Source organism: Dictyostelium purpureum (genome assembly GCF_000190715.1).
Source record: "Dictyostelium purpureum unplaced genomic scaffold DICPUscaffold_17, whole genome shotgun sequence".
Classification (NCBI taxonomy): domain Eukaryota; phylum Evosea; class Eumycetozoa; order Dictyosteliales; family Dictyosteliaceae; genus Dictyostelium; species Dictyostelium purpureum.
This window is the reverse complement of record NW_003519354.1, coordinates 60151-83523: the sequence shown is the minus strand read 5'-3', so window position 1 is coordinate 83523 and position 23373 is coordinate 60151. Positions and strand designations below refer to the sequence as shown.

At 24.3% G+C, this 23373-nt stretch overlaps 9 protein-coding genes across 9 annotated transcripts; 4 read left to right on the top strand and 5 right to left on the bottom strand.

The window, feature by feature from the left end:
• Positions 1 to 1047: 1047 nt before the first annotated feature.
• DICPUDRAFT_75000 (uncharacterized protein) lies at positions 1048 to 2151 on the top strand (the record flags this gene model as incomplete). Its single annotated transcript, XM_003283987.1, has 2 exons — positions 1048 to 1084; positions 1874 to 2151. 2 exons carry the CDS (start codon positions 1048 to 1050, stop codon positions 2149 to 2151), a joined length of 315 nt encoding a protein of 104 aa, XP_003284035.1.
• Positions 2152 to 2310: 159 nt separating this feature from the next.
• DICPUDRAFT_147767 (uncharacterized protein) lies at positions 2311 to 3263 on the bottom strand (the record flags this gene model as incomplete). Its single annotated transcript, XM_003283957.1, has 2 exons — positions 2311 to 2955; positions 3018 to 3263. 2 exons carry the CDS (start codon positions 3261 to 3263, stop codon positions 2311 to 2313), a joined length of 891 nt encoding a protein of 296 aa, XP_003284005.1.
• Positions 3264 to 4633: 1370 nt separating this feature from the next.
• On the bottom strand, positions 4634 to 7218 carry DICPUDRAFT_26888 (uncharacterized protein; the record flags this gene model as incomplete). Its single annotated transcript, XM_003283956.1, has 2 exons — positions 4634 to 6843; positions 6897 to 7218. Coding segments are annotated over 2 exons (2532 nt in total), but the record flags the coding sequence as incomplete, so codon positions are not given.
• A 5005-nt stretch (positions 7219 to 12223) lies between these two features.
• On the top strand, positions 12224 to 13569 carry DICPUDRAFT_74997 (uncharacterized protein; the record flags this gene model as incomplete). Its single annotated transcript, XM_003283986.1, has 2 exons — positions 12224 to 12463; positions 12544 to 13569. The coding sequence occupies 2 exons, from the start codon at positions 12224 to 12226 to the stop codon at positions 13567 to 13569; spliced, it is 1266 nt and encodes a 421-aa protein (XP_003284034.1).
• Positions 13570 to 13789: 220 nt separating this feature from the next.
• Positions 13790 to 14477, bottom strand: DICPUDRAFT_74996 (uncharacterized protein; the record flags this gene model as incomplete). The annotated part of the gene is made up of 2 exons (XM_003283955.1): positions 13790 to 14265; positions 14336 to 14477. 2 exons carry the CDS (start codon positions 14475 to 14477, stop codon positions 13790 to 13792), a joined length of 618 nt encoding a protein of 205 aa, XP_003284003.1.
• Positions 14478 to 14648: 171 nt separating this feature from the next.
• On the bottom strand, positions 14649 to 15281 carry DICPUDRAFT_147762 (uncharacterized protein; the record flags this gene model as incomplete). The annotated part of the gene is made up of 1 exon (XM_003283954.1): positions 14649 to 15281. One exon carries the CDS (start codon positions 15279 to 15281, stop codon positions 14649 to 14651), a length of 633 nt encoding a protein of 210 aa, XP_003284002.1.
• Positions 15282 to 15561: 280 nt separating this feature from the next.
• On the top strand, positions 15562 to 17382 carry DICPUDRAFT_74994 (uncharacterized protein; the record flags this gene model as incomplete). Its single annotated transcript, XM_003283985.1, has 1 exon — positions 15562 to 17382. The coding sequence occupies one exon, from the start codon at positions 15562 to 15564 to the stop codon at positions 17380 to 17382; it is 1821 nt and encodes a 606-aa protein (XP_003284033.1).
• An 869-nt stretch (positions 17383 to 18251) lies between these two features.
• DICPUDRAFT_52661 (uncharacterized protein) lies at positions 18252 to 19224 on the top strand (the record flags this gene model as incomplete). The annotated part of the gene is made up of 1 exon (XM_003283984.1): positions 18252 to 19224. One exon carries the CDS (start codon positions 18252 to 18254, stop codon positions 19170 to 19172), a length of 921 nt encoding a protein of 306 aa, XP_003284032.1. The 3' UTR covers positions 19173 to 19224.
• DICPUDRAFT_96554 (uncharacterized protein) lies at positions 19225 to 22908 on the bottom strand. The gene is made up of 3 exons (XM_003283953.1): positions 22375 to 22908; positions 21691 to 22089; positions 19225 to 21625 (listed from the first exon to the last, which is right to left on the bottom strand). Exons 1-3 carry the CDS (start codon positions 22505 to 22507, stop codon positions 19335 to 19337), a joined length of 2823 nt encoding a protein of 940 aa, XP_003284001.1. The 5' UTR covers positions 22508 to 22908; the 3' UTR covers positions 19225 to 19334.
• Between the last annotated feature and the right edge of the window lie 465 nt (positions 22909 to 23373).

The window sequence follows — 23373 nt, the reverse complement described above, 5'->3', positions numbered from 1 at the left end:
AGGTTGAACGGAAAAAAAATTTCCTCCACTATGATTAATAGTGCAAGAAATGTCAACACACGATACATCCATTCCGTCCAGTGGTACTTTATCTGGGTTATCGAAAATCAATTGAAAATAACATGACGGGACTAATGCAAAACTTAAAGGTTTCAAAACATTGATAAATTTTTTTATTATTTTAAATTCTACAGTATCTAAATCTAAAGCTGAGTTTTGATATTATGTTTTAATATTAATATGTATTTTAAAAAAAATTTAAAAAACCCAATTTTAAAAAAAAAAAAAATTTTAATATAAAAATAATTATAAATAAATAAAAGTTTTCTTACTATAGCATTTAAGTTCTAAAGGAAAAACTCCATTGATTGTATTTTGGTAAGTTCCAACTAAAGTTCGAAATAGACAATCGAATACTGCTGCTGTATCGTTTTTTAAATTTTGTGAATATGCAACAACTTGGTTATTTGAGTTATTTGTAAATATTAATTGGTCACAATTTTCGCCAACTTCAGTGGCAACACATAAAAATTGTATTTGAAAAAAACAACCCGAACCTCTTGCAAACTGTTTATAGTTTTCGCTTTTTAGTGAGATATCTTTAATATAATAACTTTGGCCTTTGTCAATTAAAGTGAAAAAATAAAACATTAAAAAAATTTTAAAATATTTTATTCTCATTTTTTATATTTTTTTATATCAAGAAATAAAAATTTGTGTATCACTTTTTATATTTAAAAAAAAAAAAAAATTTTCATTTTTTAATTTTTTTTTATCGAAACACCCCCTTAAACTTTAGCAAAAAAAATTAAAAAAATTAAAAAAAAAAAAAAAAAAATTCATTTTTAAACATAATTATAATTTTTTCTAATACTCACATATAAATTGTTAATTTAAAAGAGTAATCATTTATAGCTCCTATTTTTAGATAATATTCTATATTTTTAAAAATTCATGCTATAAAAAGAGAAAAATATATCCAAGATAGAGATTAAAAATTTATCGTTAACGTTTTCTGTTAAGAATATAACAGACACATCAAATTTGATGATTCCATTCTTTGAGAAGGAGACAAGACTCACCAGTAGGTTTTGTGAAGTTTTTCGAAAAAATTAAAAAATAAAAAAATTAAAAATTAAAAAAAGCCTATTTTAAAATTAATCAAAAAAAATTTAAAAAAAAATTAAAAAGAAAAAATTAAAAAAGAAAAAAAAATTTGTAAAAAAAAATTAAAAGAAAGGCTAAAAAGAAAGAAATTATGATATGTGTTTGTGCTGTTATTTTAGATCTATTTTTAATTTTTTTATAAAATGAAAAAATAATGATAATTTTTAATCACTAATGAAAGATTTTATTTTTAATTGAATGAATAATATTAATTGATACAAAAAATACTTAAGTATATGGTTAAATAATGAAAGTATAGGCTAGATAATTATAAAATATTTATTTTAATAGATATAAATCTTTGAAAACTCGTAAGTTTTAAAAATAAAATTAAAAATAAAAAATAAGTATTAATATTGTTGTTATGATAACCACTCCCCACAACCACTACTTCCACCACAGAAATGTGAAAATAAAAATTGACTCTAAATTTAGCAAATTTTATAATTATTTTTTGTTTAAAATATCATTAGATTTATCTGAATACTAATTTAAAAAATAAAATTTTATTTAATTTGTTATTATATTAAAAATAAAATAAAATAGTTTATTTAATTAACATTTTTTTTTTAAATTTGTTCAATTTATAAATTAAATTGAATTTTCATATTAATATTTAATAAACTCGCTAACACTTTCAAAAGAAAAAAAAAAATGAAATTTAAAATTAATTTTTTATATATGGTATATTTTTTAATGGTTATAGCAATTAATATTCAAATGGGTCAAGGCGAAAGTAGTATATGTAAAAAAGCTGGCCCTTATTTGGTAGAACACGAATGTGATTGCAAATTATATTACAACTGTGGAGGTAAAGACAGCAAAGAGTTATTAAAAAAGTGTCCTTTTGGTCTCCATTTCAATAAAGAGCTATTACTTTGTGATGATCCAAAGAGATCAGGTTGTAAGCTTGATGGATGTAATAAGAAAAATAATGAAATAATTTCAATTAGAATCCCAAATCTAGAAAATATAATCCATTAAAAAACAAAAATAAAAAACAATAAAGATCAAATTAAAAAAGTAAAAACTTTGTTTTTCCACACCACTTTTTTTTTAAAATAACACAGTGAAATATAAAAAATAAAAAATGATTAAAAGAAGAAAATATTTATTATTTATAATTTATAATTTTTCATATTTTTAAATGTAAATAAATTGAAATTCTTCCCAACTATTTACTTGCTTTACATTTGTTTTAACTTCACCTCTATCAGTTGCACTTAAGTAGTTACCAGTTTTAGCATTTTGAATTGAATATACACCTTGTCTACGTTCCTGAATCCTCCAAAGAGATGAGTCATTTCTTTCAGATGATAAAACTCTATCATTACCTTGGGAACTTAAATAATGGTTAAAGTGGTTATGAATATAATATGTACCATTGTTTGCAGCGGTAATTGTCCATGTTTCATTTCCTCTAGCAGTTTGGGACAAATCAGCTACACTTTGATTATCACGAATATAACTATTGTGTTTAATTGATTTTATATTGACCTGTTTATCTGCAAGTTGTGATTGCTGTTGTTCACGACGTTGTGGTTGTTCACGATGTTCTGGTTGTCTATCATTATAATCGTTTTCATCATTTATATTCATATTTTGGAAAGATTGATTATTTCTATTATCATCATGATATTGTTGTTGTTGTTGTTGTCTATTATTGCTATTGTTATTGTTATTGCTATTATTGTTTGTATTTCTATTATTATTACTATTACCATTTAATCTTGGATTATATACAGCAACATAGTCAACTTGCATATCATAGATGGTATTACCCTCCCACTGTTATTATAATTATAAATATTTGAACGATTAATTATAATTATAAAATATTAAAAACTTACAGCTGTAAATATACAGTCAAAACCTTGATTTGTAATATTAGTTGCAATAGTTCTAACTCTGGTTGCATTTTCTGATATTGATGAATCAAAAAAATTGATTCCGAGTGAAACTTTTGGTGTACCACTAAATGGAACATCAAAATTTACCTTTTTAACTGATCTTTTTTCACCATATTGCCCATTGTTTAACGATCTATCTCCAAGTACTATGGAACCAATATTAATTTCTATATTTTGAAATGACATATTTTTTTATAATAAACTAAAAAATTAGTATTTTTATTTAAAAATTAATTAATAAAACTTTTAAATAAAAAAGTTTAAATATTTTTTTTAATACATTTTATAATATTTTTTAATTATTATTTAATTAGTTTTATATCTATTTTATTTTATTATAATATATAGCAATGAGTATGTATATTAAATGATGATTAATCATTCTTTATAAATATCTAATTATTATTTAATTATGATGTCATTGTAAAATATAATGAAACCAATTAATTAAAAGAGATCTAAAAAATAAATAATTTTTTTTTTTTTTTTATATTCTACAAAAATTTAAATATAATTCTTTTATTTATTATATTTAAAAAAACTATTTATTTATTTTACAATTAATTACATTTTATATTTTTTAAAAAAAAAAATTTTTTTTTAAAAACTATATATAACTTTTTTTAAACCAACCATAAATTCATTATATTCTTCTATTGTCATTTTTTTTTTTGATTTCTTCTCTAATAGTTTTTTATTTGATATCGAGGAGGATGAAGTTTTTAAAGAATTAAAAATACCACTACCTGATTATTTATAAAAAAATGGAAATGAATAACAAAAAATTTTTTATAAACTAAATTTTAATTTAATACATACTATTTAACATTATTTTATTTCTACCTTTACCTTTTCAAAAATAAAAAGTTTTTTATTACTTTGATATAGCATATAATAAATAAGCATTAGGTGATAAAAAAATAATTTTATATTTTTTAAAAAAAAAAAAAAAAAAAAAAAAAAATTTTTTTTTAAATTAATTAAATGATTCCTATTAGTAGTTTATTCCAATTTTTAATTAAAAGAATAAATAAATTTATTATACCAAATTATTTATTATATATCTAACCCCACCCCCTTTCTCACACAAACTAAGCAATATTGTTATTAACACCACCAAAAAATTATACACCCCAAATCCATTATTTTTTGTTTTTTATTGTTTTTTTTTGTATTCCCAAGTATAATATTATCTTTTTTTGAATTTTGAAGATAATTTAAATAAGTTTTCAATTTATCAAGTAATTTTTTTATTCCAAAATGATTTTTATTTTTATTAAGTTATTTTATTTAACAAAATTAATTTTAAAAAAAATCTTTTAAATTCCAACACTAAAACAAAGAGAATTAAACTTTGTATTTTTTTATATTCTCAAACAATTTTAAATATATACATCATTACAGTTATAAAAATTAAAAATTGTTTACGTCATTAAAATTGGATAAAACAAGAAAATTAATATTAAAAAATTAAATAAAAATTTCTTATTATTTTAATGAATATCTTTAAAAAATAATTAAAAAAAATTTTAAAACTTAAACTTGATACAAAGTATTTATAAATTATCTTTATTTGCATCATTCATTTGTTTCATTTTTTGACCAATATTTTTTTCAAACTTTTTAGCATTTCTTTTCTTTAAAATGTGATATATAATAGAGATGCTAATAACAGCAATAAATGCAACACAACCTATTATAATACCTGCTAATTTAGCACCACTTAATTTTGATTGGTTTGAACATATTGACGATGCTTTGTTTGAATCGATGAGAATTGAAAAATCAGGGTCGATAATTGCTGATTCTTTATAGTATGGAATTTGAATACCTATATATGATTGTAATGATTTTGATGATGTAATTGGATTCATATCTTTATCTAATAAAATATTCGAAATTGTTCTAATTGTTGAATCGATAATACCTCTTCTGATAAATCTACCATATAACGAATAGTTGTCGACTTGGATCTTTAAATAGTTTGAATTATCACCATTGGTAGTTTCTCCAAATTCTTTTGCAGAACAAATATCATCGGTTGTGTTTGATTGCATTGATGCTGACATTATTAGTTCTAAGTGGTTAAGTGAATTTTCGAATGGATAGTTTGATATTTCGATTGTGTATTTAAGTGTTGATGGGTTCATTAATAATTGTTCTTGAGCAAATGAAATTGTTGTTTGATTTTTGAACCATTTCAAAGTTACTGTAATATTTGTAGTTGCATCTGTTGTTGATTTTGTAAACTCTTTGTAAAAAATTAATGTTGAATCATCAATTTGTTTTGATAGCCAATCATCTTTGAATGTTATTGTGTTTACAACTTCATTTTGAATATTTATTTCTCTAAGTGATACAATCGAAATCAAAGAGTGATAGGTTATTGGTGTTGTGTTATTATTTCCATTGGTATTATTTTTATCAGGTACAACAATATCGATTGATGGAGAAGTCGAGTTATTGCTTCCGTTATTAAAGATTGGTGGATCAATGATTACAATTTGAGATTGACAATCGATACCGACCCATGGTGAATAACAAACACATCCTTGATTAGCGATACATTTTCCATTTGTTGGACCACCACATGTTGGGTTACCTTTGCATTGTTGTGGTTTATTGGTTGGTACTGGTGTGACTGTTGGTGGGAATGTTGGTTCTGGATCGCCATGAAGATAATAGTCGTAAACTATTGGTGTAACTGTAATTGTATTTGAATTTATATTTGATGATTTAATATATATTTGATAAGGGTCTTTTGTTGCTTTAACATTTGGAATTTTAACAGTTGTGCTAGAGATAAAATCGGTTTTAATTTTAGATACTGAGCCATCTTTAAAAGTAATATATGCTTCGGAATCAATACTGAACTTTCTACCATTTAATATTAAATTGCCTCCTCTTTCGGTTATCAATTGATGTTGTATTATTAAAGGTTGGTCGGATGAAAAGGTTACTGTAATTGAGCTTGTATGGTTCAAGCTTAAAGTATTTGATGAAAAACCTCCAAAAATACCATTGTTATTAACAAAACCATAAACTGAAAGAAGAATAATGTTTGGATAAGAATAACCAAATCCAACTGGTAATTGAATTGTACATGAATAAGTTGCATTTGTTTCAGTAATTTCGATAATACTTGATTTACATTCAATAGATCTGGATGTTGTATCTGTAAGATAAACAATTGGATATTGATTTGCTTTTAGACCACTTTCCAAATCTTCTGCAACAAAAGTAAATGTAACACTTCTATCTAATGCACTGACATCAATCGTTGTTTTTGATGGAATGAATGATTTTAACACTGGAGCAGTAGTATCAGTTGAGGCAGATGGATGATTGGAACATTGAACTTGAATCTTATTTATATTCGAATCATTTAAAAAATATAAAAAGGGGTTTGGTATTGCTGAATAAATTGGAAGAATTGTAAAAACAGATTTTCTATTTACGTTGTCAAATAATACAACATCATTGATTATATATTGTTGAGAAATACATGGATATGTAAGATTGAATTTGAAATCATATTCTCCTAAAAATTTATTTCCACCATTTTTAACATTATTGAATGAAACTGAAATGTTGTATATTGATTGATCTATCTCACCTTTGATAACTACAAAACCATCTCTAAAGCCATTAATTGGGTCTTCGATAGCCATAGTCCAACCAATTTCAGCAAACTTATTTGTATTATTGATTTCATTACTTGTTATTTTTTTAATTTCTTTAAATACTGGACCATGTAAATCCATATCTATTTAAAAAACAAAACATTATTAATATTACTATTTTTTAATGATTAACTACTTAATTTGATATGCTTACTTGATTTTTTAACTCTTAGCTGAGTATCGAGAACATTGCTGTGTAAAGAATACGATTCTGTCATAAATGAGAATGGCCAATCACCCACTTGAGTGTTTGCATCAACAAAAAACTCTATTTGAAACATTTGAATGGTGTAGTTATATGTTGAATGGAATATTTGAAGTTTTTCAAGAGGTGATTCATTTCCTAAATTGGAATTATACGAGCAATCTCCAACAATTATAGAAAAAATATAATCTCTTGGGACTCCATTAAAGTTAAAGTACAATACATTGTAATGTCTGTGATTTGTAACATCAATGTCATTATATAAAAAGGATACGTTTCCTATTGAAAGGTAATTAACTGTAAAAATAAATTAGTATTATATTATAATATATTCATTATTAATAATACAATTTTAAGTTACTTTTTAAATTTAAAGGATGTATAAACATGTAAAAGTCTGGATTAAACGATATAATTTGATTATAAAATTCTGCCCATCCACCATAAATATCATAAAAATAAAATGATAAACGGTATGATGCATGTAAAGGAAATTCATATTCGCCTTGAAACTCGTTACCTGATACTAATGTTTCATAACCAAAAAAAATAGTCGCTAATTTTATAAATGAAAATCCATATGGTATGTTGACTTTAATCTTGAATAAATATACATCTTGGGTTAAAAAAGTTGCTTCAATATTACTAATCTTTGGCAATTTTAAATTATCATAGCCCTCTATTAAAGAATGAATTAGTATGATTGTACAGTTGTTACTTTATTATAGTAAAAGTTAATTTTTTACCTTCACTTGGGATCGAGGATGTCGTTGCAGGTCCATTGATTATGGAATTAGCAATTAGTGTAGGATCAATTGAAATTGGTCTAGTATAAAAAGCAAAATCAAAAGAATAACCATCCTTATTTCCAAATGTGTAACCAAAAGGATAATTGATATTGCTTATAATGACACCTACAGAAATTTGTAATGGTTGCAAATTAAGACTAGTATCTGAAAATTGGAAAGATCCCACTTGAATATTTTGATTGCTGTTGAAATTGTCAAAAATGAAATTTCCTTTTGGTAAATACCCAATTGGATCTATTCAATTTTTAAAAAAAATAAAAAAAATATTAATAGTTATAATAATTATACAAAATTTTTAATTTTACTTACCATTATTGATATATGTTTTGATAGTTGTGTTTGATTGTTTAAATTTAAAACCATTTAAGTAATAAATTTCATAATCTACATATTCATTGTAAGTTGTCATTGGATATAAATATTCTGTGTATTTTTCGTTGCCATATATAGGATGATAAATCACATTTAAAGGGACAAAAAATGGAGCTTTAAAAACAGTATTATTTGATTTAAATGATATTAAAGCTGTAGCACCATTACCCATCAAATTTAAACCATCTAAATTCTTTTGATCTGGGTATGTTTTAATATCATAAATAAAATCATACACATCTATTAATATTATTAATTTAATAATAGTATTTTCATTAGTATTTGAAATAAATATTAAATTATTATTATTATTATTATTATTATTTTATATTCATAATAAACACTTACTTTCACTTACTGGCCCAATTTCGAAAATCCTATTATTTTCACCGACTGATATTTTCACATTTAATTTCGAAAAATCAAAATCAATGGGAGGAGCTTCATTAATATGAAGGACAAACGAATTCCCACCATTATGAACAATAGTGCAAAAAATGCCAACACACAATCCGAATATTTTATCCAGCGGTACTTTATCTGGGTTATCGAAAATCAATTGAAAATAACATAATGGATATAAAAAAAAACTTAAAGGTTGCAAAACATTGAAAAATGGTTTTATCTTTTTCAATTCTATTGTTTCTAAATCTAAACCTATTTGAAATTAATATTTTTATTGTATTTGTATTTTTATAAAAAAATGAAAGAAAATGTAAAAAATTTAAAAAAAATAAATAAATATAAATAATCATTTTAATTATAAATATAGAATGATTACTTACTATAGCATTTAAGTTCTAAAGAAAAAACTCCATTTATCATATTTGTCATAGTTCCAATTATAGTTGCAAATTGACAAGTGAATACTGCTGCTGTATCGTTTTTTAAATTTTGTGAACATTTCCTCATTATTTGGTCATTTGAAAATGCTAATTGGTCACAATTATCGCCCACTTCAGTGGTAACACATAGAAATTGTATTTCAAAAGAACAATTCGTACCTCTTGCAAACTGTTTATAGTTTTCGCTTTCTAGTGAGATATCTTTAATATAATAACTTTCCGCATTGTCAATTAAAAAAAACAAGTACAATAAAAAATAAAAGATAAAATAATTTATTTTCATTTTCTATATATTTTATGTTTAAAAATTTGGTATTTTGAACAAAAAACAATCGAAAAAAATCGAATTTGTAAAAAAAAAAAAATATAAAAAAAATATAAATTTAAAAAAATTAAAAAAAAAACCCAATAAAAATCTTAAAAATATCAAAAATGCCTCTCGGCTCTGGTACCGGTGCCATTCCAATAAAAAATAAAAATAATTTTTTAAAAACCAAATCCTTCTAGTAAACTAAATACAATTCCATGCATTTACTGAAACCGCAGTTGGTCTATTTCTTGATAGAATATTATTTGGATGATATCTTTTACCTAATTCCGATTTATAAAAATTTCGTTTAAGTTTTATCTGCAAATAGAGAATAAAAATTATCATTATCCTCATTTTTTACAGATAATTATTATGTAAAAGTATAGAATGGGTTGGTCAAAAATTCATGATTAACTAGTTAATACAATCTAATATAGATTTTTTTTTTTTTTTTTTTAAAAGTGAAGATAATTAAAAGCAAATGCTTTAAATTATTCAGTAAATAAATATAGATAAAGCTACCTTAGTTATAAATATATTATTTAGTTGAGATATAAATGTTAAAAAATTCGTGTGATTGGAAAACTGTAATGTATTATCATCAAAATTCACTTAATTAATTAATTATAACTTAGTCATTTAATCAAACAATTATATAATAATTTTAATAATTAAAAATAATTTAATTTAAAAAAGTAAAAAAATAAAAAATAAAAAATAAAAAAATAAATAAAAAATTTTCGAATTTTTCGTTTTATTTCAATTTTCACATAAACTTAAAAATCATATAATTTATCTTTATTTTTATTTTTTATTAATTATTTATTTATACTTTATTTTTTTTTATTTTTTTTTTTTTTTAAAGTGAAGATAATTAAAAGCAAATGCTTTAAATTATTCTGTAAATTTTATTTATTGTTTTTAATGTAAATTTTTAGAGGATGTAATGTATTCATATGCATTTTAGAATTAAATGAATATTACAGTAATAATTATATCTCAACTAAATAATATATTTATATTTTCCTTTATTTTAAATAATTTATAACAAATGGTTACACTCCAAATCTACCAGTGGAATATCGGTGGCTGTGGTACCAAAGATACATACACTTTAAAAATGAAAACGGGTTAATACATTACCCAACAACAAAAACCATCCAACTATCACAATTCTCAATGAACTAAACGTAGTTTATTCGAAATTCCACGATGATCATAAAGGTTCACTAACAAATGTTAATGGAATGGGAACCGGCGTGGCCATCGTCAATCACAACCCAAACCTAATTAACATCAAACAAATAACTATTATCACTGGTAGCTACCATCGCAGATATAACAATATCATCAAATACTATAAGACTACTCACAATATATGCACCAGCAGATAAGAACCAAAGAAATGAATTTGCTGCCCAACTGCTTGATCTATATAATAGCCTATACAATTTTTTTTTTTTTAAAAGTGAAGATAATTAAAAACAAATGCTTTAAATTAATCTGTAAAATACCTATACAATAACACAAACATTAACAATTCGATACCACTACAAATCATCATTGGTGACTTCAATTGCGCTGATTACAAAGAGGCACAAACCATCCCGATAAGAATCTGAAGGAAGAAAGCCTAAGCTTATCAATAGAGTCTCTGGTTAACCTCAACAATCTGTACGATGTAGATTACCAGAAACATTTTCTCACACAGAAATGGTTATACTTTAAAAGTTCATTTACATTACAAAACCTGTGAGACTGGGGGAACCTTCCCAATCACACGAATTTCGTTGATTAATCTCCAGGAAGATTAATCTAAATTCCCAAAAAAAATAATGGTTCTACTGAGACTCGAACTCAGATTACGGGATTCAAAGTCCCGGGTGCTAACCAATTACACTATAAAACCTTTTATGATTACCTTAAAAATCAGTTACCCTATTGTCATTTTATTACAAAATTAAATTACTAAAAATTCTTTTAAAAATAAATAAATAAAAGTTGTGTTAACCTTTGCACCATTCTTATTGAAGGGGAAATCCAAAAATTCCTGGTTAGCAATTAATACAAAAAAATAGTCATTTTTTAATTTTTAAAAAAATAATTAAATTTTTAAAGTAAATTAATAAAAGTGGTGCCAACCTTTGCTCCATTTTATTTTAAGGGATAAGTTAAAATTCTTGATTAACAATTAATACAAAAAGTAATTTTTATTTAATTTAAATATTTGAAAATTTTCTTTTTTTATTTCTTTTTAATCTTTGCACCATCAAACTAAACAATTAAGAAAAATATCCTTGGTTAATGATATTTATTTAAAAGATTAACCAAAAGAAGGGGAATAATAAACAAAAACTTTATTCATCTGTGTTCTTTCAGATGAATTATAATTCTCAAATTTTTGAACATAATTTTATTATTAGATTTTAAAAAAATATAAATATTAAGGTATAATGCAAACAATAAAAAATTTTCCTTTTTTTTTTTAATTAAAAAAAAATAAAAATTAATTTAATTAATATTGTATTTAGTTTTTACACCATTATTTTTTTAATTTTTTACTCAATATCCTAAAAAAAATAAAGTTTACTGAAATTTTAGCTTAACATACAAGTTAAATAAAAATGGAGAATCATAATCACATCACCAGTCCATGGGTATTCAAAGAACCCCAATTTCACTTTTTTATCCTAAATTTTTAATTTTTGTTTAGCCTGAAAAAATAAAAAAAATATTAAAATATTAAAATAAAAAAAAATAAAAAAAAATTTTAAAAAAATTAAAAATAATTTTAATTTTTTTTTTTAAAATAAACTATAAAACGTAAAATAATTAAATAATTAATAACCATAAAAAAACAAATAAATAAATAACTAATAAATAATAAAAAACTAATAAATAACTAATAAACATAAAACCCTAATGAAAAAGATAATTATTCAAAAAGAGTATAATAAAAATGAAAAAGAAGAATTCGATAATAATTTTTCAGTTTTAAAACAAAATAAAATATTAACAAAAAATGAAAGCAACAAAAACAAATTATCGTGTATAAGCTGTTTTTCTGGGTTGAAATTTGGCCTATTCTTATATACATTCTTATTGGCAACCTTTACCATTGGTATTATTGGGGCAGTTGGTATTTCAGATCATAATGTATTTGTAAGTACAATAACATAGCATAAGTAAAAAAAAGGACACAACGAATACTAACATTATTGTAATGATTTAAAATTTTATAGGAAGATAGAAACTTTGTTAAATATCCATTAATGGTTGGGCTTGGTTTTGGATTGTTTTTTTTGTTTTTCTGTTTATCATTCATTAGAATTTTATCTAGTCCAATAACAACCTCATTAAAGGATTTTAGAAGAGGCACCAACCAGCCTCTAGATGAGCATATTGAGGGAATTAAACAAAGCTCGCTAGAATTATATGCAATGTGTGAATGCTTTCATACAACCAGTACCACTACAACCAATAGTGATGGCTCAACATCCACATTGACCTCAACAGTTGTAACATACTCTGAAGAAATTCAAATACCCATTGAGGAGTACAAAGATTTAACAAATCCTCTAACTATTGAAAATATAAATAATATTCTCGGTGATTCAAGCGGCAGAAAGAGAAAATATTTAAAGGTTTCATTCATTCGTAATTGGTACCCAACAGACCAAATATCACAAGAAGCTATAAAGTCATATTTAGACCATTTGACAATTAAAAATGAACACAGAGACAGCAGCTTTAGACTAGAGTTAGAACTAAGATTTGTAGATAAGAAATTTAAAGAACACTTACTATTCCCAATTAAATCATTCAGCAACAATATAGATATTATCGAAAAGGGACCATCCTACGAGAGTGAACTCCATGACTCACCCCCATTTTTATTCCGCTACGGATACTATATATTGTCATTACCTTTATTAATGTTTTTACCATACGAACTTTATTTTAATTCAAAAGTATATCGATCAAAATTTTCATTTGTCAAAACGATCAAAGTATCTACTTTCTGTCAAGAAAACCACAATGAAATTATTACAATACCGCAAATCAATCAATCAGATCATTACCAAACCCTAAATGACTGTTATAATTTAAACGAAAACCAACCATCCTCATCAATCTCGACACCAACCCAAATACAACAACAACAAGAAAAATCAATTATAATAGATAAAGACTATGAAAGTCAGCAACAAGAAAAACAAGAAGAAAAAGACCCAAAAGAAAAATCAATTTATAATATAGATAAATAAAAAACTTTTAAAAAAGGGCTCCTGTATATAAAGAAACATTTAAAAACTAAAAATAATAATAGGAATAATATGAATTACATTATGAATATAATAAAATAGTTTAATAAACCAAAGAAACTAATAAATTATAATAAAAGGATATTTTATATTTATTATCCAATAAATTTTATTTTAATAAAAAATATATTACTGGTTTTTTTTTTTTTTTTTTTTTTTTTTTTTACAAAAGTTGTTGTTTTTCGTTATTGTTATAATCTTGTTTAAATAAATAAATGTAACAAATGTTTAAAGCAACTAGAATAGTATTAAAGAAAAATGCTATAGAGAATGCAGCAAATCCACCAGATGTTAAAGATTGAGAATTGCTACCACCAGCTAAAGTTATATTGATTTCTACATCGGTACCACCAATCACTAAAACATGTTGATCTTGAACAAAGGTGAACGATAAAATAAGTACAGTAAAGTTAAAGAGTAAACCAATGATTGGGATGATTTGTAAAATTGTAAAAAGTTTTGAAAATTGTTTTTTGATTACCATTGAAATAAAAACCAAACTACCATAAAGACCCAATGATATAATTGATATAATTAATAAAATTAAATAAATTCTTTTTGGATAATATTCAACTTGATTTATGAAATCGATCTCTTCACTACCCTCTATAAGTGTATTAGGGAGTTTTGACCATGGTACTGATTTTGCAAATTTTTAGTTAAAATAATTCTTTTCATTATTTATTTAATTTAATTAATAAATACATACCATTGGTTGATACAATAAGAGGAATTAAAGTAAAAATAGTAAGTACTAATAATAGTGCCAATTTAGGTTGTGATTTTTTGGCCAAGTTGGTGTCATTTAGACCATAGTTGTTATTATTATTATTGTTGTCGTTGTAATTCATTATTTAGTTTTAAAAAATAAAAATAAGGGAAAAAGTTTTAAAAAAAAAATATAAAAAAAAAAAAAAGGGGAAAATTAAAAAAATATAAAAAAAAAAATAAAAATAGATATTTTTTTTAGGAAAAGGTTATTTGTACACAAAATTATATTAAATTTATTATGGTTACGCCATTTAATCCCACATTCCAATCTTTTTGGGAGTATTATTGGATCTTAGTTTACCAATTGAAGACCTTCTGCTTTCATCATCGTTATTATTTTTTGAATTCTTTGAATATGGATGGGATCTGAATAAATGATTGTTATTTTGGCTTGTTATAAAATTTTTTTGTTTTTTATTATTACTATTTAAAATATTATCTAATTGATTTTTTGTAGCCGCTGTAATCTCACCTTTTTTAACAGGATTGTTACTATTGTTATTTTGGTTTTTATTATTGTTATTATTGTTGTTATTGTTTTTATTATTTTTATTATTATTATTGTTGTTGTTGTTGTTATCTAATAAATGAAATGGTGAACTATTTTTTACATGTATATTTTGATTTGGGTCATTCGAAATTGATTTATTGCTATCCATTGTATATTTTGATAAAACATTTTCATTTTCGTTATCCTCTTCTTTATATTTATCTAAAAACGATGATCCTAATAACCATGAGTCAATTAAATTTGTAACATTGGATGAATGGGTAACAATTTCGATGGTTTGTTTTTTTTCTGTTTCATTATCTGTATCTTTTTGTTGCTTTATTTTGACTTTATTGTTATTACTATTATTTGAAACTTTATTATCCATACTCATCTTTTTCTTTTAATTTTATTTGTATATAACTAAATGAAATAAATTTGAAAATTTTAAAAGAAATTAAAAAAAAAATAAAAAAAAATAAAAAAAACGAAAAAATGATTTTTTTCATTTTTATTTTTTTTTTTAATTTCTTTTAAAATTTTTTGATTACATATTTAATAATTAATAATTAATAGTTAATAGTTATATTTATTCTCATTTATTATTATTTAATTATAATTTTTTTTTTTTTTTAAATTTTATTTTTTTCTTTTTTAAATTTGAAAAAAAAAAAATGTTATCGATAAATAAAAATTTTAAAATTTTAAAAAATAGTAATAATGTTATAATTAGTAGTTTTACAACATCAACACCAACACAAAATAATAATAATAATGTAAAAAGAAATAAATATATAAATGTTTTTAGATCAAAAATGTTTATTCCATTTCAAGATCAAAAAATGGAAACTGATTTAATCGAAAGTCAATTATTAATGCAAAAAGGTGGTTTAATTAGAAAATTAGCAGTTGGTTCATATTCAACATTACCATTCGCACAAAAAGCATTAGAAAATTTAATTAAAGTTATTGATGAGGAAATGGAGCAAGTTGGAGGCCAAAAGATGACAATGCCAAAAATGATACCAAAAGAGCTTTGGGATAAAACAGGAAGATGGGATGCATTCGGTAAAGATTTAATCAAATTAAAGGATAGAAGAGAAAACGAATATTGTATGGGACCAACACACGAAGAGGTAGTTACCAGTATTGTAGGAAATGAAAAATTACCATTCAATAACTTTCCAATTAAACTCTATCAAATCGGTGAAAAGTTTCGTGATGAAATAAGACCACGTTTTGGTTTGCTTAGAGGTAAAGAATTTTTAATGAAGGATATGTATTCATTCGATGTCACCAAAGAAGATGCTGAAAAGACCTATTATCAAGTTAAGCAAGCTTACCACAACATTTTAGATAGATTAGAATTACCATATGCATGCGTTGAGGCTGACTCTGGTAATATTGGTGGTAACATGTCACATGAATTTCAAGTAGTTACCAAAGCAGGTGAAGATAAACTTATCCATTGTTCAAACTGTGGCTATCATGCAAACATTGAAAAAGCTGTAGGTTTAAAGAGTAAAGAAAATATAAACGATACCTTTGATCCAATTTTTAATATTGTAAGAATCGAAACCAACCAAAAGAAAAACAATAAACATATTGCAATTGTTGTAAACGATAGTCAAGATACATTCAATCACTATTCCATTAAAAAACACTATAATAATATTAAATCAATCGAACCAATAACCAAAAACCAATATACAGACCTTTTATCCAAACATAACAGTAAAGAGAATGGCGAACTCAATTATCAAATATTTGTGGATACCAATGCCTCTAAACCATTTAGCAAAAATCAAGATGCGTTATTAGAACAAATAAAGAGTGAATTTTCAATTAACCTCAACAAGGATCACAAGATAATTGATAGCGATATTTTGATTGAAGCTAAAGAAGGCGATATTTGTGCTCAAGAATCATGCAATGGCTCATCAAAGCTTGGTATCAAAAAGGGTATCGAGGTAGGTCACATCTTTTATTTAGGAAACAAATACTCCTCCAGTTTTAATGCCACATCATGTAAAAATAATATTGTCAAGGATTTAGAAATGGGTTGTTTTGGTATTGGTGTATCACGTTTATTAGCAGCATCCGTAGAAGCTCTTTCAAAGAGTGGCAAAGAAATCGATGGTACTGTTACAAAAGATAAAATTACATTCCCAAAAGAAATCACACCATATCACATTATTATCGTACCAAAAAAAGAATCACTTCAAAAGGATGCAGAGGAAATTTCACAGCAACTACAACAACAAATCCCAGAATTGAAAGGACGTATCATTATAGATGATCGTCACGATGCTAATGTTGGTCATAAAATTTTTGAATCAAAATTTTTAGGAATACCATACCTTTTAGTTTTAAATATTGATAAATCAAAACAAACTAATTACAAAGTTGAATATGATTATGGTCAAATCAAAGAAGAAAACAATTATTTAAATCAACCAGATACTTTAGATTATTTTAAAAATAAATTCATTTAAACCAATTTTTTCATCATTGGCATATATTTTTTATTATAATCTTATCAAATGGTTATCAAAAAAAATAAAAAATAAAAATAAAAAATAAAAAATAAAAAAATAAATCAAAACAGTTTTTGATGGATTTTTTTTTTTTCAAAGATAATTTCAATTAATTAAAATATGAATGAAATATTTTAAATAATTATTATAATTTTTTTTTAAATCATTATTTTTTGTAATCACGTTGGGTAAAAAAAAATCATAAAAAAACATTGTAAATGGTTACTGGACCCACCCCCTTTTTTTAAAAAAAAAATTAAAAAAAATAATTTTAAAAAACCACCAAATTTCAAATAAAAAAAACAAAAAAACAAACCTACAAAGCTAAATATAGGCTGAATGAAAAAAAAAAACTATTAAATATCATTTTTAAAAACAAATAAATCTAGTTTTATTTATTTGTTTAATATGTTTTGAGTATTTATTGTTAGTTATCACAAACAAAATATATGTTTTAATTTGAGAGATCTTTTTTGAATCTAAATTTAGTTAAAAATATAAAAAAAAATCAAAAGAAAAAAAAAAATTAGACTGAACAAAACCCAATACAACCCTGTGTGTTAAATATCCACATTCATTAGTAACATACACACTCACATATATTCACACTCACAACCACACTCACACCCACACATAAAAAATACTAATTATCCAATCAATTTTATATGTTGTGAATAAAAAAAAAAAAACTATTGTTATTATTATTACATATACACTAAAACGGATTTTTTATTTTTTATTTTTTTAAATTTTTTTATTAATTTTTTTTTCAAACCATAAAATATTTATTTTTTGAATTCTAAAAAATTAATTTAAAAAAATATAAAATGGCAAAGATAAATATATTGGAATTATTATCAGCATGCAAGAACTTAGCAGAAGAATCGGGTGAAATTATCACATCAGTATTTAAATCTGGTGATTTAAATGTTCAAATGAAAGGTGAAGATGACCCAATGACACAAGCAGATTTATTATCACAGCAACATATTATTGGTGGATTAAATAATTTATGGTCAGATTTAATCATTGTAGGTGAAGAGTCATGCGAAATACCAAAAACTGATAAGATCCCATCAATCAATTCATTAAAGCAATACGAAAATGAACTAGAAAAGAAGCAACCAGAGTTTTTATCCTTGGATACTAAAGATTTAATTATATTCATTGACCCATTGGATGCAACTAGAGAATTTACAAATGGACGTGTAGGATGTGTTATGACATTAATTGGTATTTCTTACAAAGGTAAACCAATTGCAGGTGTAATTTATCAACCATTTGTTGATGCTGATGGTATTGCATCTAAAGAATCTAGTAAATGGGTTGGTAGATCTGTATGGGCCGTTGTAGGTTTACCAGTAGTTGGATTAAAAGATAAAAGAGCACCAGAGGATGTAGGAAAGGTTATTTTGGTTACTACAGCAAGTCATAACAATCAACAAGTCGAGGATGCTATCAATAAAATAAAACCCGATAAATTAATTAGAACTGGTGGTGCTGGTTACAAAACTCTTATGGTAATTGAAAATCTTGCAGATGTTTATGTTTTCCCAACAGTAGGTACCAAGCTTTGGGATATTTGTGGTCCACATGCCATCCTTTTAGCAATAAATGGTAGTTTAACAGATCCATTCGGTAATGAAATAGTTTATACAAATGATCCAAAGAAAATAGATAATAAATATGGTGTTGTAATTACAATTGGTGACCATCAAAAATATATAAATTTATTAAATCAAAAATAAAATAATAAAATATGTATTAAAATGTAAAATATTGAAAATAAAATGAAAGTTTAAAAATAGATTTTTAGATAATTTAGTTTTATTATTTTAAAAATAAAAAAAAAAAACAAAATTAGAAAGTTTTAAATACAGTTTTTTTCTTTTAAATAGTTTATATTTAGCTTATGAGACAAAAATATTTATCGAACCAGCTTCTAATAGTTTTGAGGAGTCACGATCTGCTGAAACAATTAGATCCTTTCTTCCATCATTATTAAAATCTGACAAGCAAGTTCTAAAGCCAAATCTGCTATCTTTTCTTTTGTTGTTTAGTGAGGATGATGCTGAGCCTATATTTGAAAGGTTGTAGGTTTTAATACTGTGAACATTGTCATAGATTATAACTGGTGTATTATTGATTTTGTTTTGTTTAAAATGAACTTGGTCTTTAACCAAATGGTCATTTGGTGAATATGAGAAAACACATCCTGATCCTGTTTCGATAGTATCGGTCCAAAGTGGGGCTCCAACAAATAATTGTGCAAATTCATCAGCTTGATGTATTTTACCAACTAAAAGACTTTCACCAAATCTTGAATACTTGGCAGTGCCTCTTATAGAAAGTAATGGGAATATATCTTTTATTGAGTTTATACCACGGAGTGGATCTACATCTATTAACACAACTTCACCAACTTGATCATATTCATCTCCAAATCCTCTGGTTGGTAACGATAGAATAATGATATCATTGACATTGTTTAGGCCAAAGGATGAGCCATTAATGGTGTGGAAATTATACCCAAGTTTATCGTTGTTACCACTTCCAAGTATGGTGAATTTTGGTGTCTTTTCGAATTGGTTTGATTTACTGTTCATTGCATATGCTGTTATTTTGCCAATATTTACAAGTTTTGTACGAGGGAAGTGGAAATTTGGACTACCAACCAAAAGGAGAGCTTTGTCACCTGCGTTAGATACTTTAATTTCATTTCCAAACCATTCATAGTCCACAGAGCCATGTACTGAGTAGTCTGAGTGTTCCAATGTTAAATTACCGGGTAGTCTATTTTTTGATGAGTAAAATATGGATACCATACCACGTTGAGAACCACCACCGTGAGAGTTTGGTGTACCTAAAATTAAATCTAAATAGCCATCACCGTTGCAATCAGCTGATCTAATAACAGTACCAAGGGCATCATGGGAACGAATACCCTTCATAATAATACTTGGTTTATTTGGGTCAGCAATATACCATTTTGAACCATCATCGCCAATTGAACCGAAATATATGTACAACATACCTTTGTAGGTCAATTCGGCATTGAATGACGAGGGTGCACCAACTATTAGATCTAAAACTCCATCTAGGTTAAAGTCTAATACTTCAACATTCCATCCAAATTTAGAGTGGGTTTCAAAACCACAAACTTTTCCAGCGGCAATTTGATCAATATTATAATTGGATGTGTCATCGTAGAATGGCTTATAGTTATCGGTGGTGTTGCTTATAACATAGAAGACACATCCAGTTTGCATTGTACCGGGTTGGCCATAACCAGGGGATGATATAATTATATCATCCAAACCATCATTATTAAGGTCAACGGATCTAAAATCTCTGCCAAAATAACCATACATATTTTGACCATAGATAGTTGAAAAGTTTGACTCTAAATTATTATTATCATTAATTTTAATATTATTGTCGTTTCTATTTATATATGATTTAAAATTATAGTTTCTATTGTCTTTTAAAAATGGGTGCTGTAAATCTTGAATTTCTTTTTGTTTTGGTTGTTCTTGGGTAATTTTGATTTTGTTAGAACTTAAAAATTGCTTATATTTTGGATGTATAAATCTATTGATATAATCTAAAATTTTTTCTTCTTCTTCTTTAAATTTATCTAGAATGGTGTCGATAATTTTTTCAATAGTTGTTGGTAATTCATATGAAGCACCTTGTTTATCTTCTACAATTTTCATTTGGCTGAAAATTTGTTTTGCTAATTGGCTACCTATTAAGCTGCTAATGCTATCTGATTCTTCAAGATGTTTTTCAGAATTATAATTACTGTTTTCATTCTCTTGACTTTCATCACCTAAAACTAATTTGCTGTATGATGTTGGTGGCAAGTGGCCCGAATCTGCATCAGAGTTATTTGGGTCTGGTTGAATAAAACAGAATTCACCTATGGTGCTTCCATTTAACCAACCCATTAATACAGGCCAACAGTAGCTTGTCCAAATTGACATATCATCTAGGCCCCCATTAAAATAATCTTGATAGTGATCCACTAAAAATGGTGATTTTTTAGCAATCTCTGGATATAAAAATCTACCTCCAATTTTAACGCCCATGGCGCCAGCATATAATACTGCATTGCATCTTAATAAATTTTCATAATTTACTCTGGTATAGTTTAATAGATGAAATATATTTTTTATATCTGTTATTGGAACATACCATTCTAGAAATAAATTTTTTAATAGTTAGAAGATGTTTTTTTTATTTCTAATATATAAATCTACTTACTATCAGATAGCCAAGATAAATCATAGTTGTATGCTAGTTCAAATTCCCCACCCTCATCTGCATTAGTATGGGCAGTTGAATAAACACCATTAAAATCTTGACCAGCCATTGCTCTAATTAAACCCTCTTGAATACCTCCTATTGAGTGCCATGAAATATCGGCCACTTGATGTGATGCAACACCTAATAAAAATACAGCTAGTCTTATACCATCATGGCTCCATGGTTGTGGGTATGTATCTATTAAATATTGTGATCCAGCCCTTAAAAATGGTGGCCAATGTGCTGCTTCTGATTCGTTAGCTAAACCTGCGCAATCATATCCGAAATCTGGGAATGCTGCACCTGCATCAAAAACATCAAAATTTTCTGATATATACTGTTTAAATTCTGTGAAGCCTATAGAATTAATTTTGTATGAATTTTAGTATTAATATAAATTTTTAATTTTAAAAATTTAAAAAAATTTTTTTTTGTGAATGGTAATAAATTTAAGATTGATTTTTAGATATTTTTTTAATTTTATAATAAATTTTTTATAACTGTTTTTCTTATAGAAATGAGAAGCAAAATAAAATAATAAAAAAAAACTTCTCCACATAAAAAGTGTATAATAATATTTAAGAGTATTTTTTTTATTTATTTATTTATTTTATTAAAATTATTTATTTATTTAATATTTACCTTCAAAACTTGAAAAATTATAGGCTCTTCTTGCTACGGTATTATGTGTAGTCATGCCACATGATAATACAGATGATATTAGGAATAATAATGATCCTGTAATATATAAATACATTTTAATATTACTCTTCATTTTTAGAATATAGTTTTATTCTAGTTTTCAAACTATAAATAAAAAGAGAGTGCGAATTTATTTATTTATCTTTATATTGTTTATATTATTATAAGATGATTATTAAATATTTTAAAAAAAACAAAACAAAAATAAATACAAATAGAAAAGTCTTAAAGCTGGTTTATATACAAATTATTATTTTTAAAGTAATGAATTAATTTTATTCGTAACAATGAATTTTTTTATATTGTTTATTTTTCTTAATTTATTTATTATTATTATTATTATGTACAGTTTTTTATTATGTATTTATTGAAAAAAAAAAATTATTAAAATAAAACTTTTAATTTATTTTATTAAAAATTGTTGTTCACTGGTATTTAAATATTATTTTTTGAATACATAATAATTTATTTAATTTTATAGGTTGGTATATATAAATATATTTTTTTTTGGCAAATTAATAGATAAAAAAAAAAAAAAAAACAATTAACACACACAAAAATACACACAACACACTAAAAATATATAAAAGGAAATAGTAATACAAATATAGATAGATAGAAATATAATAATTAAACAAAGAAAAAAAATAAATAATAAATTTGAATTTTAATATTACAAAGTAATATATAATTAATATAATAAATTTTGTACAAAGAAAAACATTAAACAATTTTTATTTTTCGACACTCTATTTAATTTTTTTATTCCTTTTTTTTTTTTTTTTTTTTTTTTTTAATTTTTTAAATTTAAAATTAATATTAAAATTAATTTTAATATTTTTTTCTCTATGTAAAGAGAGTGGTGGTATAAAAATAAAAAATTTCTGGAAATTTTATGCATGTGTGTTAAAAAAAAAGTGTGTTTAAAAACACACACAC